The following is an 18,429-nucleotide window of genomic DNA, read 5'->3' as shown; positions in this document are numbered from 1 at the left end:
TCTTTTTTTTCTTCTTGCAGTTGCTTAAAGGACGCTTAATAGGTGAAAGTACTGTGGTTAAAAATAGTACTGCCATACAGCACCACAGATCGGCTTTATACTCGTTATATGACTCTGGCGAGACGAAACAAAGCCCGCCTTTGAATACCGGTAACCATTGTCAAGTTTATTAGAATTCCTAATCCAAATAACCCCGGCAGTCCATGACGAGATTTTCCGAGCGCACCATCTGCTGTTTGTGATTTGCAGCGGCACCACACTGAATGAAGTTCGCGCACTATTTTATGCCCGTGTATCCAGCGCACTCAATATACTCTCGCGCCGGCGGATGAATTCGTGTATTGCGTGCTGCGGCTCTTGTCACTCATTCTCTGTGCTGCTCGGAGCGCATTCTGTGTCAACGGCTGAGGACCAATTCATGATATCACAGCAACCTGAAATAGGGACAAAGCATCGTAGTCATTTAGATAATTACTGAACCAACTCTCCCTATCTATTCTACACGGAGCCTACCTTTGGAAGAGATTGCAATGCTTCAGATAAGGGATCTCATTTGGACATTGCTTTTCTTTGGTTATGCAGGTAAGATGCACTTGTATCAGTTGCACTGTTAGACTGTATCCTTTCGCATCCTTGTTTTCCCCGCTGTCCTGGTACGTTGTCTCTACAGCACATGAACAGATATAGTGCGCGTAAGGATGAGGATGCGATGTAGTTCGCGCTGGTTCATTCAGTGGTGAAACTGCCTCGGTTTATATCTAGCTATATCCGTTTAAAAAAAAAAAAAAAAAAACTCTGTTATTATCATCCCTGCCAAACTGGTACACGTTGCCAAACTGGCGCCAGTTACGTGGGGTATGAAGTCTCGCATCTCTGTGTAAAAAGAATAGTACTTTTAAGAGGCTATTCTTGACATTCTAAGTGCGCGAAATTGTGTTGTTTGTATGGTTGTGTGGACATTACTGCGCATCGGCTCCTTTGAGATTTGTGTTGGGAGACAGAAAAAACAACCAGCTGGTGTGTTGTGTAAACATATCACCATCTACGCCGTCACAATAACCGGCCAAAGTTGATTTTTCGGTGTTTTTAATGTGTGTTTGTGTTTTCATCCCTATGTTCATATTTGGGATGGTCGCGGTGGTGCTGATGCGCAGCTGAGAGCGCTCGTGTTGACTTGAGCGGCGTGAACATCTCTGCGTTACCCTTGGATGAGTTTATCCCTGTGTTTATTAGAGTAATAGTTCAATAAAAAAACTGAAAATAGTGTTACTGATTCACCCTCAAGTTGTTCCAAACCTGCCTGACTTACTTTCTTCAATGAAACCATAAGGAGACGTGAGGCAGAGTCACAGACTCAGTCACTATTCAGTCTTATTGTATGGAAAAAGATGCAATGTAAGTGAACGGTGACTAAAGCTGTCAGTTCCTAACATTTTGCCTAACATCTCCTTTTGTATCCTGCTGCATAAAGTAAGTAGCCTAAACGGGTTTGTAATAACATAAGGGTGAGTAAATAGGTGAACTGTCCCTTTAAAGCCTGTAGTTACACTTCTCATGCATGTATAATGAATATCCAGGCTGTTTATAAGCAGGCCAGACAACCAATTAGAAAACCAAGTGAAAGTATAATTTATGAGTGCATACATAAATAAGAAAGATAAATGGAACCGTTCCAAAATGTTTCATTTGATTATTCTGTAAATGATTTGAATGCATGGATGATCATTTCCAGCCAATCAGACACTAAGGCTTGGGCGGGAATGAATTATATTCTGACACCCCCCTCCCCCTTCCCTCCTCCCCCAACCCCCCACCCCCTCCTTCTCTCTCTCTTTTCAAAACAGAAGCTTTACATTGCCAAAGGATTGACATAATGCACATACATATTTGCACACATATACACAGCATTTAAAGATGCAATACAATCGCAATAAATAACAATGCAGCAGTCATTTATCTCATACTATTTGCTCAGGTGTTTACAGACATTTCATTAGAACAAATCACATTTGTAGTCACAACAACATTTAGATATGGAATACAGATTTTGCAACATTTATAACTATAATAGAATGTACAATGTGAGTCCATTATATATTTTGTCAAGTGCATGGTGAAGTGGAATGGGGTTGTACAGTGATATCCGTTAGTGTTATGATTGTATGCATGATGCACAGGGAGGATGTTATTTTACAGTCGGTGGTCCTGTCCCACTGGTTGCCCTTTTGTAGTGGCAGGACTTCACAAACCTCGCAGCAGGTTTGAGGTTCCTCCTAGCAGCTGTGGGACTAGTGTGTCTTAGTGTGTTTGGCCAGTTATGGAAAGTGTCCTTAATTTGTGTGTAATTAGGGCAGGATGTTAAAAAGTTCAGTTCTGTGAGTCTGTACATGGTGGTACTCTCCTTTTCTAAACCTGTGTCCTAATTTAAGAATGATCGAGTTTATGAATTTATCATTAATGTCTAGTGTTTTACTTTTATTTACAGTACAGTTATAGTGTTGGGCGCATGTGTGGGTTTAAGCAATGCTGTTTTGAGGTGTAACAGTACTGAACACCTGCATCTGTCATATTCTTTTTCTCTCCCTCTCCGCCACTCCTTATCTTTATATCAGTAAGTGATTGTTGTAGTGTAGAGGAACATACTTCTGTATGGTGCTGACATGTTGATGTTGACAGAGAGCTGTTTGTGTGTGCTGAATAAAGATAAATACCCATATGCCGACATCACAAAAAAAACTGTTTCTTCAGGCTGTGCTTCAACATATTAAAAGTCTAAAGAGCCAAATAGGGAGTCTTAAACATCAGCCTCTGAAGTACTTTAAAAAGAAAGAAATGAAGTTTGGTGAGCTTTAAATATTGTACATGTCCGTGACCTCAAAAGGAAAGGCAAAGTAGAAGATTAGTTAACACTTGAAGGAAAATAAAGAAACAATTGCAAGATGGTGAACATCTGGAAATCCTCCTTCTGTGGCGAGTTCAAAGCTAGTATGAAAGTACTGGGAGAGATTAAAATGACTCCGCTCTCCACTTTCCATCTTTTGGCTGAGTTACAGTTAAAGAGAAGAAGGGGGAAAAAACAAACAATATATATGAAACATTTTCAGCTGGTTAAACTTAGAAATGAAAGTTCACCTGCTGCCTTAAAAATGTGAGTTAACTCAACTTATAAAAACTCAAAAATAGTCAAGACAACGCATTACTTTAAGTTAAAAATTTAAACTTAAAGTAATGCATTGTCTTGGCTATTTGTAAGTTAAAACAAAGGTTATCTTCAAGTTGAGTTAACTTATGTTTAGTTGAGTTAACTCACATTTTTAAGGTAGCAGGTGAACTTTCATTTCTAAATTTAACCAGCTGAAAATGTTTTAGAGATATACCACAAAACCAGTCATAGAACCATTTTCTTTTATGTCAAAAATCATTAGGATATTAAGTAAAGATCATGTTCAATGAAGATATTTTGTACATTTCCTACCATAATTATATCAAAAATGTATTTTTGTGAGTGTATATGCGTTGCTAAGGACTTCATTTGGACAAATTTAAAGGTGATTTTCTCATTATTTTGATTTTTTTTTTGTACCCTCAGATTCCAGATTTTCAAATAGTGGTATCTCGACCAAATATTGTCCTATCCTAACAAACCATACATCAATGGAAAGCTTATTTATACAGCTTTCAGATTATTTATAAATAGTACAATTGACCAAACGTTTGATCCTTATGACTGGTTTTGTGGTCCAAGGTCACATTTATATTGTGGGTCACATGCATGCCATAATTAAATAAACTGATTTCAATTCATGGACATGTCTTCTTTATTGCACATGAATGATAGACTCTACATTTTTTATTTAAATATTTCCCAGAGAATGTATGCCTGCTGAATGATGATTTGTTATAATAGAATTAATTTATCACTACTCTTAAAAGTCTCATTAAAACTGACTAGATATTTTATCTCTGTGGGTAAGTGGTCCACCTCTGAACCTCTCCTCTCAGAAAAAAAGATTCAGAGTCCTTCTGTATGGGCATTACAGGGTGAGTTTTATAGTGGTATTGCTTTACTAAGACTAAGGCCAATGAAAACATAAGCGTCAAATCAGAGCTGAAAGGAATCGTGATCTGGTAAAGCGATTTGCCCCCACGCTGTAGGATCTCTGGATGTTTCTTCAGATAAAAAAACATTTAATGCTTTCATTCTGTACTGTTCACACTGTGACTTCTTATTGTAAAATGTATTAATTTTATTTTGCGAAAGCTGACTGAAATCCAATCACCCCAAATGTTCTCCAGTTGTTTTCCATTTTGTGCTGTTTGATAAAGATGGGCTGTCTATGCATATTAATCACTCTATGAAAGGGGCTCAGACTGATTTGCATTGTGTAAGCTCCGAAGGCGTCCTGTAGAGTGTTGGAGGGAAAAAAAAGAAAAAAAAAAAAGGGAGGGAAATGGGTTTGGTTTTGTCATACTGAAAAGCCACCCCCTGATCCCTGCAGCCCATCTCTGAAAGGATTTCTCCTAATTCAAGTAGAAGGGCCTCCTAAAGTCGCGGGCTGAGAGGCAACTTTGAGGAGTGTAAACATTGTCTTACACCCCCCACATTTAAACCAGAAACACAACTCTTTGCCTCTCTTCCTTTCTACCTTGCTTGCTCTTGTTGACTTGTGGAAGTGTGTCGTTTCTGTACCGCTAATGGCACCCAACAGAATTGTAAAAATAATTACTGTTTTCACACAACTTACAAACACTCTGCCCATCTGCTATTTCACAAACAAATACATGCCCAAAACTCACTCCATTGGATGAATCAATAAGTACATTTAAATGCACATTGATCTAGATTTTTGCGTTGTTGAAACATGGTAGAATTTACAATTTGATTTTTTTTTTATTTATTATTATTAAATACATAACTAAAGTGCTCAGCCAGTGCTCATGAGCAAAGATGACAGATTTCAAAACACATACATCCAGGGGAGCCTGTGCTAGCTGGGAAACTGCCATTGAGATGAATGAGAATGCTAATGTATGGCTTTCTCCAAGTATTATAGACTTCCTTGGCTCAAACAAGCAGATTGCAGTACGGTTTGGTGTCTCCAGGGGCGCAGAAATTACACTCTTCACCTTTAAGGTGCAGCTTGAAAGTCCCTTAATCCCATTGAATGACTCATCTGTTATGATGTAATGCGTAGCAATGGCCATGACATCATCGAAAGGTGACTGGGTTATAATATAGACTACTGTATTTGAATGCACCACTGTTGGTTCTTCTGCATGATGCATTATTTTTGATTTCTAGAGTTTTAGTCTTGTAAAAATGATTTGTAATATAATACAAATCATGCGTTTTGCTGAACTTTAAACATTGGTCTAGCTATTCTGTAGGCTTTTGTAATGGTAATAACATTCAGATGTTGCAGTCCAGAGACATTCATATCCAAGATTCAGCTTCATTGTACCCCACTTCAAGGAATTTGGAGTAGATTTCCGGTTAAAACCACCAAAAACAAAGTCTGCGCATACTTTGAGTTCCTCACCACACTGTGTTCAAACAAGAGCAGCTCAAAGCACTTTCACAAGGTTATGGTTTCCCTCTATTTGCGGTAAAAGGAATAATTATAGGACTATTTTCACAGCTTTATCTATTCAGAGTCAACCACTTTAGTGAATGTCACAATGAGATGAGGTAAAAGTTTTGTTCTAATTTTGTTATACCAAATTAATGCAAAAAGCAAAGCTTCAAAAGGTGATATGTGATGGAACCCATTTGATTTAAGCTGTTAGCAGCTCAAAACATTACCTAAATGTGGCATAATATGATCATATTATGTTTCTACAATTTATTTCTTTTGCTAGAACGGCTGTGTTAGCTAAAAGCGCTTGTGTAATGATGTGATGATGCAGAAGCAAATGAAAACATGGTACCGTGGTGCGGTCAGATGTAGTACTGTATAGAACATGTGAGCACAGTGAAAAGAACCAGCACATTGAATACAGTCAAAACCTTGACATTAAATGAAATGAAACAGACTTTTAGTATGTGATGTCACTTTTCAGTCCATGTTCAAAAGTTACTACTCGGTAAGAAATGATGGCTTTTATTCAACAAGGACACATTCAACTGAACAAAAGTGACAGTAAATACATTCATGGGCTGCGTCCGAAAACTGGAAAATGCTGCCTTCGGAGGACACATTTCAAGGCAGGAAGGCATCAAGGCACGTCTGAATACCATGTTAGCTTCACTTCCTGTCTCCTGAGATACCTTCATCTGATCGATTTTTGAAGGCAGCATAGATGTATCCTTTACTGCCTTTGATATCCCACAATCCTGTGCTTTCCATTCTGTGACAGTTGAGCTAGAAAAATAAAGATGGTGTCCGAAAGTTGCGTTTGCTGGTCAGTTTGTGTGTAAATGTACGTTTTTGACCAATATTTTCCACTTTTGATGTCATTTCTAGCGAGAAATTACTATTGTAGTAATTAAATATTTGTTTAGTTCTCACCAAAGCTCGCGCTATTTTGCTGTAGATCATTAAACCGTTACGTTGCCTCAGAAGTCTGTCTGAAATCAGTTTCGTGAGGTGCCTTCATGCTCAAACACTGCCTTACAAGTCATTGACTGATAGGGCAGCAAGGCAACAAGTCCCTAGGTTTTCGGATGCAGCCATGATGTTACAAAAGATTTTCATTAAAGAATCTTGAAACCACGGTTTCCACAAAAATATTAAGTAGCACAACTGTTTTTAACATTATAATATTAAGAAATGTTTCTTGAGCACCAAATCAAATTATTAGAATGATTTCTGAAGGATCATGTGACACTGAAGACTGGGGTATTGGCTGCTGAAAATTCAGCTTTGCCATAACAGGAACAAATTGCATTTCAAAATATATTCAAATAGAAAAAGTTATTTTAAATTGTAATAACCAACCCCAAACTTTTGAACGGTAGTATTTTGATTACAATGCAAGAGAATATTATGACGTAGTGCTCGCTTCCAGTGTAGAGTTGGCATTACAATATTTAAAGGGTTAGTTCACCCAAAAATGAAAAAAATTCTGTCATTTACTGTCATTACTGTCATTTCTGTCATTACTCACCCTCATGTTGTTCCACACTCGTAAGACCTTCGTTCATCTTCGGAACACAAATTAAGATATTTTTGATCAAATCCGATGGCTCAGTGAGGCCTCCATTGACAACAAGATAATTAACACTTTCAGATGCCCAGAAAGCTGCTAAAAACATATTTAAAACAGTTCATGTGACTACAGTGGTCCAACCTTAATGTTATGAAGCGACGAGAATACTTTTTGTGTGCCAAAAAAACAAAATAACGACTTTATTCAACAATATCTAGTGATGGGCGATTTCAAAACACTGCTTCATGAAGCTTCGAAGCTTTATGAATCTTTTGTTTCGAATCAGTGGTTTGGAGCGTGTATCAAACTGCCAAAGTCACGCCCCCCAGTGGTGAACCATTGAAATTTCAAAACACTTATGACGTAACAAAGCCTCGTTTACTGAAATCACGTGACTTTGGCAGTTTGATACACGCTCCGAACCACTAATTCGAAACAAAACTGCTACTTTGCTACTGCTAAATGGAACTCTTTAAGTGTTCTTAGTGGGAGTTATGACTCAAAGATGTTTCTAAATCACAACATTTAACTGATGTTAATAATGAATTGCTTGCCTGTGGAAGACCCATGGTCCTTTTAGTTGGGAGCCTGTGAGTTCATGTTCAAAAAGAACATTCTGTAAACCCTGCAAGCACTGGCCTAAATTTGAAGAATAATAACCTCAGAAGAGACAAAAGAGTGAGTGCAGGGGGGTTGGAGGACCAAAGTACAAGAACAAATACAAAGACAGTAGCTTTAAATTAGAATTATGGCTTGAAGTCCAAATAAAGCATTTTGATATGAATATTTTTAGCACATTTCATTCTTAATTTTCAATTGAAATCTAAAAATATCATCTCACTGTGTTTCTTGTCTGGTTGAGTGCTTTAGGTTGGACAAGGCTGCTTGTATGTCTCCCACTGCTTATCAAACGCAGTATTACATCTGATTCTGCCACAGGCGTGCTGATGTAATCAGATCAGACAAACCTGATTCTAATTTAAACTGCAGAGATTTTACAGCCTTCAGGCGTGTGCTTTATTCACAGACCACCATTCATTGCAAATGCATATGGCATTGTAGTACTACTGCAACCGCTCTCATTACTAACTGAGCTCTAAACTACATGCATCCACATCTTTTCTCTCATAGGCATCAACACAGTAAATGTGATGGCATAACTGATGAATCCACATGGAAAAGAGCATTCTGGTCTCCTGGGCATGTTGCAAGAAAGTACCATATTTCAAGCACGAATACTTTCCGCCAAGATGCTTTTTTGAGAGTTGTGGTCAGTTTATTGGCAAGCTTGATCCATTGCATTGTTGCCCATGTAGCATGCCAGTTTTCTCGAGGGGGGATGAATCTGTGTTCTCTCAGCTGTTTTGAAAACCTCTGTGCTTTGACTGAATTCTCAAAGCTTTGATTTGCATGTTTGTATCCATAAATCTATTCCCAGGTTGCAAATGTAGTAATACATGGCCTTGACATTTTATTTGCTACTTGTATGAAATCGTAGAAAGAGACTTGGGGCATTCAGAGTGGTTCCAGTGTGTGGTAATTCATTTCCCGCCAACAGTTTCTCAGCACAAAGCCATGTGGCTGTTGACATAATCAATTGCTCCCATAGTAGGCAATTCAGTTGAATATGGAGAGTCTGATGTCGCCACTGTGATTGCCTTCTCACCTTTGATTGCTTTTCCTGTGCTTTCGTTGTTCTCATCATCCATCTTTCCTTTCACCTGAATCACAGCCAGACCAAAGTGTTCCTGCTTCAATACCATTTTTGAGGAAGCTGCTTTGAAACTGTAGTTCGCCAAACTATAAGCTACACATTATTTAAACTGAGTGTCTATTTACACTAAGTGCAAATAGCGTCCTTTGTTGGCAAATGGTATTTACACTAGCTCCTCTCACCAATGTCTAGTAGGGCCACTCAAGTTTTAAAAAAGACGCTCCAAATTCAACATCTTCAGTGGCGCAGTAGTAGCAAGTAAGGCTCGCAGACCTGGCTTTTAACGCGATAAAAATGAAAATAATGTTCTAAAAGTGGAAATAAACTGCCTAACGAGTGTTTAGTAATATTAAAAGTGTTTATTGGGTAGGGTTAGGGGAAGGTGTAGGGAAGGTTTTTACTCTCCCAATAAGGCAGCATCTATTTAATAATTTTAATAAATATAATCATTTACACTCTTCTGTGATATTATTGCATCCTGTTAATGTACAAAAATATTGAGGTGCAAATAGTATCTGCCAATATAAAGTATAGATAATATCGAATTACTATTTACTCTTATTGCAAAGAACTGATACTTTTAAATGGTGTAAATAGAATCTATCGCAGTTTTCACCTAGTGTAAATAGCATATCGCTAAGAAAATGCTGCTATTGTCACTTAGTGTAAACAGAATATATTACTATTTTCACTTAGGGTACGTTTACACGACAACGATATGGTTAAAATGGAGAAGTTTTTCCCTTCACCATTGCCAAAATGATCTACATTTATATGAATTCGTTAAAATGACTAAAAGCGCTGTATTCTGCTGGCAGGCCATTAGATGGCAATGAAACACTATAGACTGAACATGTAATGCGCATGTGCATGACGTCATCGTTTTCATAGATTCACGTTTTTGTTGATTACATGGAGACTGTTTTCAAAAACTTGCACTTTGAAACCCGTTTTCAAAAGTTTGCGTTTTCAGGCCACCAAAACGCCATTGTTATGTAAATGAATGGCCAAAACGCATAAAAAGTTTATCGTTTTCAATTGAAAAAGGTGTTGTGTAAACGGACCCTTCGTTTAAATAGAATATATTGCTATTTTCACTTAGTTTAAATATAATATTTTTATTGCTATTTTGACTTAGTGTAAATAGCATCTACAGCTATTTGCACTTAGTGTAAATAGCATCTATCACTAAGAAAATGTTATTTTCACTTAGTGCAAATAGCCGCTGCCTTTATTTAAAATAGTTACACTGCAGTCAAGCCACCCTTTTAGAAAAGTAGATAACTATACTAATTGTTAATATATAAAAAAGTAGCTCAGTATATAGAAGGCAATATTTAAATTCTTTTAGACATGAACTGGTCCAGTAAACAAATCACAGACTTTGAATCCTTGCACAGCAGTCCAGCATTATATGTGCATACCAAAATATTGTGACATGTGGCATGTGGCCAAGTATGGTGTCCCATACTCGTAATTTGTGCTCTGCATTTCACCCATCCAAGTGCACATACACAGCAGTAAATATTGAACACACACCCGGAGCAGTGGGCAGCCTTGCACAAGGGCACCTCAGTTGTGGGTGATGAGTGGAAGAGAGCGCTGTTCGTGCAAGCTGGTACTGAGACCCATGAACCCACAACCTTCGGGTTTGACTATCTAACCATTAGGCCACAAAATAAATCCTATAATGTGATCCATTTAAATGTATATTTAATATATAAATAAAAACTTTGATTTATTGAACTAAATCATAAATATAGTGATGAAAGTAGTATTTAGTATACATTAGCTACATTATGGGCTCAAATTAATCTGTGATTCATGTATTAAACCAGTTCATTTCTGAACAAATCAATGAATTGCAATGAATTGGGCTTTCCAACGTGACATGAAGTGAGAGAGGACCATTCAAAAGAGTTTTTATTGACTGTATTTGCTTTTGATAGAGCAGTGACTAATTAAATGTGCAGTGTTTCACATTAGTTGTTGAAAAAGTATTTTGTTACTGGCAAAACTGCTGCTTTTTTTCTTTGAAGTAACTGAGTTATTGTTATACTACTAAAAAATGTATTTGCTTTGCTGCTTTTTAGTCAGTTACTCCCCATCAATATAAAATGTATAGGATTCAGTGTTAGTGAAAGAGGCAAGTTCAATCTAACAGTAGTTGCTGTTTTTGAAAAAAAAAAGTGGTCGATAGTTTGTTTCTTTGATTACAAGGCCACTGAGGGATAGTCTTGATGCGTGCTGCCATACATCCATAATATTTACCCTATTAATCTTGGCCTTGGGCTAAAAACAAGCAAGGTGATTTATTCATCCATCCTTTCATCCTGTCTTCTTGTTTTGATAGGATGCAGGAATGGGGCCTGCTGAGAGACTAACTCCTGTAAAAGTCACTGTCTTTTCCAAGGAGTTTAGAGGTTTTAGGTGATAAAGAACAAAAATAGTCTTCTCTTCCTTTGACTCGGCTGGATCGTAGTGCTCTGAGCAACAAAGGTTAAAGGTTTAAGCAAAAAAGAAAAAGAGTGTCTGCTTTCTCAACACGGTCATTTTTCTTACTCCCCTTGATCATGGATGTATGAAATTACCTTCGCTGTGTATGGAAACATTACTGTGGATTATGTATTCTGAAAAGATGTTTTCATAACAAGGGTTTACATTCTTGCATGTATCCTGTGGGTTACAGTAGCTGAAGGGGCATCTGTAAGATCACTGGCGCAAACTCCTGGGTTTGAACATCTGTTTAGGTTTTAAGAACAAAGGAAAGAGAAGCCAGAGATAACCGATATATGTTCTCAGTTCTGGCAGCAATGCATACCTCTTCTGAAGCCAGCATTCTTAAGGAGCCAGAAATAGGGTCTAGGATTTCTTTCACTCTATTTTTTAAAAGGGATAGTTCACTCAAAAATGAAAATTCTGTTGTTATTTACTCCCTCATCCGGGTCACGGCACCAATGTAACCCCTCCAGTTCTACTCGCACCACTCTGAGCAGCGTTTCTGGTTTGAAAATTATATATTATTTATTTATTTTGGATAGGCATAAGGTAAGAACATATGTCCTCTAACCATTTCTGACTTTTAAAATTGCATTTTTCTATTTTGTTTTTTTTACATTTCAGTCTGAAATGTCAGATGCCAGTAGGTCCTTACTTCAGGACTAACGTGATATTTAAAAAATATACTGTACTTTAAAAACTACTTTTCAGCTATAAAAGATGTGTCCTATCTTAGTTTGACAGCACAGAAGGCAGGTGGTCTTAGAGTGTATTGAGCAGATTATTTTTAAACTTGGTCCAGGTGGGGAAAATCTATGACGATTGAAAACCATTTAGTGCAACATCAATGGATGTGCAGCAGATTGCTGAAAAGGCTGAAGGAGGTGATTGTTGATCTTTGTAGCTAGGGGGCCTCCTCATTTGTTTGTCTGTCTCTGGCTGGGACAGATGGTGTGGAGTGGCTGCAATGTAGAGTCGTGTCAGTAGAGTAACAACTGTGAGTTTAGTGCTATTCACCTCATCTCTGAAGCATGCTGTTGAGAGGAAGGCACAGAGCAACATTCGTTTTAACCTTCCCATGGTGCATAAACAAGGCCGTCAAACAGGTGCTCTGGTCTGAAATGTATTGCCCATTCAAATTTTTTCACTTCTGCACCTGGTGTATCACCATACAGACAGAATTCGAAAGGAATAGTTCAAACAAAAACTACTATTCTGTCATTATTTACTCACCAAACTTTTTTTGATTTTTTTTTAAATGTATTTTTTTGGTGGAATGCAAAAGGAACAACATGAGAATGAGGTAATAATGACAGTTTTATAAATAAAATAAAATGAACTATTTATTTATTTATTTATAATATTCAGTCACTATTTACTTACCAAATTTTGTTGATGATATTGAGTGAGTAAATAATTAGTTTTGTAAATAAAATAAAATAAACTATTTATTTATTTATTTTCTGTCACTATTTACTCACCTAAATTTTTTATGATTTTTTTTTTTTTTTTTTTGGAGGAATACTCTGTGCCTTTTGTATTCCTCCAAAAAATAAACAAAATGAAAAAACAAACAAACAAAAAAAATTAAAAATATTTGTTGAGTAAATAGTGACAATAACTAACTAACTAAATAAATAGTTTATTTTATTTACAAAACTGTGATTATTTACTCACTCTCATGTTGCTTTTGTATTAAAAAAAATCATCAAAATTGTTTGGTGAGTAAATAGTGACAGAATATAAATGGATGAATAAATAAAGAGTTTATTTTATTTACAAAACTGTGATTATTTACTCTCATATTGTTCCATTTGTGAGTAAATAATAACAGTTTGTAAATAAAATAAACTATTTGTTTGTTTATTTATTTAGTTGTTCTTGTTAAATATTTTTAATTTTGGGTAAAACTATTTCTTTCATGACCCAAATATTTTTTTCCACTTTTAGTTGCCTTACCTGCTACAATTATTGTAATATGAAATAGTCTAAAGAAAGCATCTCTGTTTTGTCTCTTAGATGTGCAACAATTATCACTGCCCTATCACTGAAACCCTAGCTTGGTTTGAGACGGCTGTAATCTCTGTTTTACACAATCTCCACATCCAGAAGCCATGAAACCTTCCTTATTTATTCTATTAGAACTGCAAATTACAACCAGAATGAACAGTAAACATCATAGAAAAATTATAGCATCTTTAGGAAGTAAGCGAAGTGAGTTTCTCAAAGAGCTTCCGCTGGGTTCATCACACCCGCCATAGCCGGTGAGAATCCAACGTTTGTCGGGTGTGGCGGCAGATGCGGCATGGCCGGCTTCCCATGGGCAGGCAGTTTTGACGGCCTCTCATTAGAAGAGCTGCTCCTATTGTTTATGGATCCTAATGAGCATCACAGCGAGCAGCCAGGGAAACAAAGAGGAGAGGCATGGAAAACACAGACCTCGCCGTCAGAACAGAGCATGTCTACTCTTCCAGAGGACCGAGTACACAGCTTCACCCTGGCTTTTGTGAGAATGAAGGCTCCTCATGGCTCCCTAGATCTCACCGTCTCATTACTGTTATTGGGAAAGACAGTCTCCAGACAGTATTTTTGCCCAAGATGTGGAAAAGCCTTAATTAGTTCCCTTTCTAACGTGCTTATGCACCTCGGTGATGTCCAACAGCGACTTGAAAACCGTGTCTGATATACACAAATATAGTCAGGAGGCGGACACAGTTCCTGCAGTAATTAGTTTGTTTTAAACCCAACAAACAAGCACTCTTTTTAAGCTGAAATAAATGTTTAATGTCTTTTGTTCTTCTCTGGAGACAGATTTGGGGAGGCAGTGAGATTATGGGGACAAGCAAAGACCGATTCAATAAGATAGAATGCAAGTAATTTGGAGAAGTGACTTTTTGACAGCGATGTTAGAGGTTTGGGTGAGTTTTGTTACTGCAGCTTAATTGAGAACGCATAAAACACTGACCAAGGCAGTCAGCCGTAGTGCGTGACTGATTAATGCTATCAAATATTCTGCAGCCTCTAAGGGAACAACTGGTATTACAAGAATTGGAGAGTAGGAAATATATTCACAATGATTTTTTTAAATAACAAACAACATTATGAATATTGTGAGGATTTTAATGCCATACATTTCCTAAAGAGTGTTTTATTAGATTTGTTTTGTGATCCGTCCTCATCTTGACAAAAACAGTGTTGATAAGTTTGATCATACAAGATCATACAAAATGCATGTTTTTTTTTATTTTTTTTTTTTTTATTTAGTACTGTCCTGAGTAAGATATTTTACATAAAAGATGTTTACATATAATTCACAAGACAAAAAAAAAGCTGAATTTATTAAAATAACCCTGTTCAAAAGTTATTAATACTGTGTGGTTACCTGGATGATTTATGACTGTTTTTTTGTTTTGTGATGGTTGTTCATGAGTCCCTTGTTTGTCCTGAGCAGGTAAACTGAGCTCTGTTCTTCAGAAAAATCCTCCACGTCCTGCAGATTCTTCAGTTTTCCAGCATCTTTTGCATATTTGAACCCTTTCCAGCAGTGACTGTATGATTTTGAGATCCATCTTTTCACACTGAGGACGACTGAGGGACTCAAACATTAAGAGCTGGGAGGTGAAAACTTTTGAAGTCCAAATTTTTCTTATTTTGTTTTCATTTAGTACTGCCCTTCGGAAGCAACAGAAGATACTTACATGTTTCCCAGAAGACAGATTAAGTACAATTTACCTTGATCTTCGAATTAAAAAAGTTTTTCCCCCCCGGCTTTTAATGCATCGTGTTTCCTTCTGGAGCATCAGTGAATGTTTGAACCTTTTTTAATAGTTGTGTTTGAGTCCCTCAGTCGTCCTCAGTGTGAAAAGATGGATCTCAAAATACAGTCACTGCTGGAAAGGGTTCAAATATGCAAAAAAATGCTTGAAAACTGAAGAATCTGCAGGACCTGGAGGATTTTATTGGGCAGTTTAACAAGGAACAAACAAGGGACTCATGAACAACCATCACAAAACAAAAAAACAGTCGTAGATCATCCAGGTAACCACACACAGTATTAAGAATTAATGGTTCACAAACTTTTGAACAGGGTCATTTTAATAAATTCAGCTATTTTTTTGTCTTGTGAATTACATATAAACATCTTTTATGTAAAATATCCTACTCAGGACAATACTAAATAAAAAATGACATGCATTTTGTATGATCTCTCTTATTTTGTTAAAGTTTTTCACATTTTCACAGATTCTGCAAGGGGTTCACAAACTTTCAAGCGGCACTATATATATATATAAATTGTTTTTTAAATGTGCTATATTAAAAAATATGACCAAAGACTATAGAATAACATAAGATACGTCACTCGTATTGTTTTGAATGGGAGAAAGTGCAACATGCAATATGGCGGAATAAGTCCCGCCTTCAAAATAAGAGCCAGTCGCCGATTGGTAAAGTCATCGTGTTACTGCAGCGGCCGTTAGAATCTCCGGTTCCTATAGAAACAGTCAGATGCGCACTTCCTATAGAGACACACACTTAGGACTGCGCATAAACATTAGCTTGAGCCAGTCTGAAAAATACAGTTTTTTTGTCATGATTCGAGCGTTTAGAAACCAAATTTATGAGACAGTTGTCAGATTTCATTGGTGATTTCAATTATGAAACTTAATCGAAGGCTTTGCAAACAGCTTTGGGAATTTGATGTTTCCCCATTCAAAGAGATAGGAGCTGCACTTGCATACCCGAGAGGCGTTTCAGAGATGGCTGCCGAGTGAAATGACTTGTCTTAAAGGGACTTTGTATATACTGATACTGATATCTATATCACCCAGCTGGAGAGCCTGTTTTGTATTAGGTTTCAGTGTGATTCATGATATGATCATCATTATTCTATTATTCATTACAGCATTTCATCCATAAGCCCTTTAAGGTGCCAAATGAAATTTAGCCACTAACAAAATTGTTGATTTGGCCGTCTGGCTGCAGTGTGTCTGAGAAATCTGTCTTGTACACAGACCAGATGACCTCATGGTCAGAACTGCCCATCTACTGAGAGATTGAAAAGCGTCTGTGTAGGTATTAGGTTTCTGGGCAACAGAGTGATAGACAGCTGTGCATTTCTTTGTAATGGAGGGTATGCAGATAAAAGGCAAATGTCCAGGGGCGGGTGAGAGAGGGACCAAGGGCTCAGGATATGGATGCAGCTGTGTTTGAACACTCACATTACTGTTTCATCACTGAGAAGACTCCACCAGAAGAAAAGTTCACTTTCCTCAGTGCATTGTTCTTGGGCTCATTTGAAATGCATTGTGAAGTTTTCTAGGAATCTTGATATTGGATTTTGAAGAGACCGATCACTAAGGTGAAAAAAAAAGATGTTTTCTACAAAATGACTTATTTACAATTGTTATTATTATTATGGTTTTGTTTTTACAGATTGTCCACCATATTGGAGATGTGCTGATGGGACTATTTTTCATATATCTCCATTATTTAATCCAGCGGTGCCCAAACCTGTATTTGGAAGTCCACCATTTCATTGAGTTTATCTTCAACTTGCTTCTAAAGACCTGGACTGTGTTGGAAGGGATGCAGATTTTACATAGTTTGTGTTTGCCTTGCCGTTTAATAATCATTTGAAACTTAGCAAACTGGCAGCTCCAGTAGTAAGATGAAAAGATTTATCTTGAACTCTGTCATGGAAACTATGTATAAACCTTAATTAAACAATTTAATAATCAATTAAAAAGAAATTTAAACCCGTAAGTTATTACGCTGTAGTCGCAGGGGGTTGGAAAATGGTGGATGGATGATTCACCTGCTGGAGCCATCTTCTGGTCAGACGTGGGAATTCATTTGACGTGCGACTCTCAAGCCCATGTATACTTTTCGTTTTTTTACGCGCTAGCGTACGAGCACAGTCGAACGCACAGCTTTGCAAAACATACTTCATTTGATTTGTACGCATACACGGGTGTTCAACGCATTTTGAGCAATCTCTCACCACGAGTTACCCATGTAAAATATCTTTGTATTCTTTCATGCTAGAATTGTACAACTGAGGGTGTATTTTTGAATCTCTTCGCACAATCTCTCATCTAGGCCTCCATTGTCACTGTAACTTGCATGCGTTCAGCTCTGGTCTGTTTATGCAGTATTTCTTCGACTACCTTGTGAATTGACGCCCCCTGGGCATGGTTGGCACCTTGTGGATAAACTAATTACTGCAAAAGAAAATTAAATGTGCATGTATGACCTGCGGTGTGCGTACTTTGGGCTTAACAGTGCATTCTCTAGCCGTTGAGCGTGCACCGGTTGTACACTCGTTATTGCGTTGCATTGTAAGATTGAATGAGTGTACTCGATAACGTCCACTATGGTTTCGGACACCACTACAAATGGCTGTCCCCTCAAATAGTGCCTTATTTAAAGGGTACAGGGAGCGATTTCGGACACAGCCCTTGATTACCTGGTTCAGGTGTGTGTAATGTTTGATGCTGAACTCTTTTGGCCCCCCAGATTGTGCGCTCATGATTTAATGAAAATAACAAAATATGCATTAAAGTGAGGATAAAAATGAATATATTGTTAGTCATTATTTAGACACTACAAACCCTTGGCAGGAAGCTAGAACTCTGCAGCGCCTCCCATGGCAAAACAAATAAGTGTGTTATTTTTTTTCCTGTTATTTGCTCCGATTAATTGGGCAAAAAAAAAAAAAAGATGTCTTCTAATATATTCATTCATATTGTCTTGCAGTGGCTCCAGTGTAACTGCTAGTTTGGACTGGTTGTTTAAGGTGGCAAATAATCTCTATGGAGCTCTCCCATGATTGATCACAGGGCTCTTTGTCAATGATACAGCGCATTGACAGCTCACATTTCATATAAATGGACAGCATTCCCATTTCAGAGTGATAATAGATAGCTAGGAGATTAAGAATGACTGTCTTGTGCACCTAAGCTTATTACTTTTTCTTTGAAAACAAACTGCGTCGTTTGTCAGTAATCTGTCATTAGAGCAGTCCGTCTCTAATGGACTTGGAGAGGGTTGGACTGCAGAGCACACAG

The 18,429-nt window shown here is 37.4% G+C and overlaps 1 protein-coding gene across 11 annotated transcripts in view; it reads left to right on the top strand.

The window, feature by feature from the left end:
- Window positions 1–294: 294 nt before the first annotated feature.
- ncam1a (neural cell adhesion molecule 1a) overlaps window positions 295–18,429 on the top strand; it is a 255,652-nt gene continuing 237,517 nt past the window's right edge. The window contains exon 1 of one of the 11 annotated variants that reach the window (XM_051876836.1): window positions 295–582. In XM_051876836.1, coding sequence (XP_051732796.1) covers window positions 531–582 — 52 coding nt within the window. In that variant the 5' untranslated portion in view covers window positions 295–530. The remainder of the gene's footprint in view (window positions 583–18,429) is intronic. The other 10 variants (XM_051876831.1, XM_051876832.1, XM_051876834.1 and 7 more) reach the window with 10 other exon arrangements.

Source organism: Ctenopharyngodon idella, chromosome 21, assembly GCF_019924925.1.
Source record: "Ctenopharyngodon idella isolate HZGC_01 chromosome 21, HZGC01, whole genome shotgun sequence".
NCBI lineage: Eukaryota > Metazoa > Chordata > Actinopteri > Cypriniformes > Xenocyprididae > Ctenopharyngodon > Ctenopharyngodon idella.
This window is presented reverse-complemented; position numbering and strand designations above follow the sequence as displayed.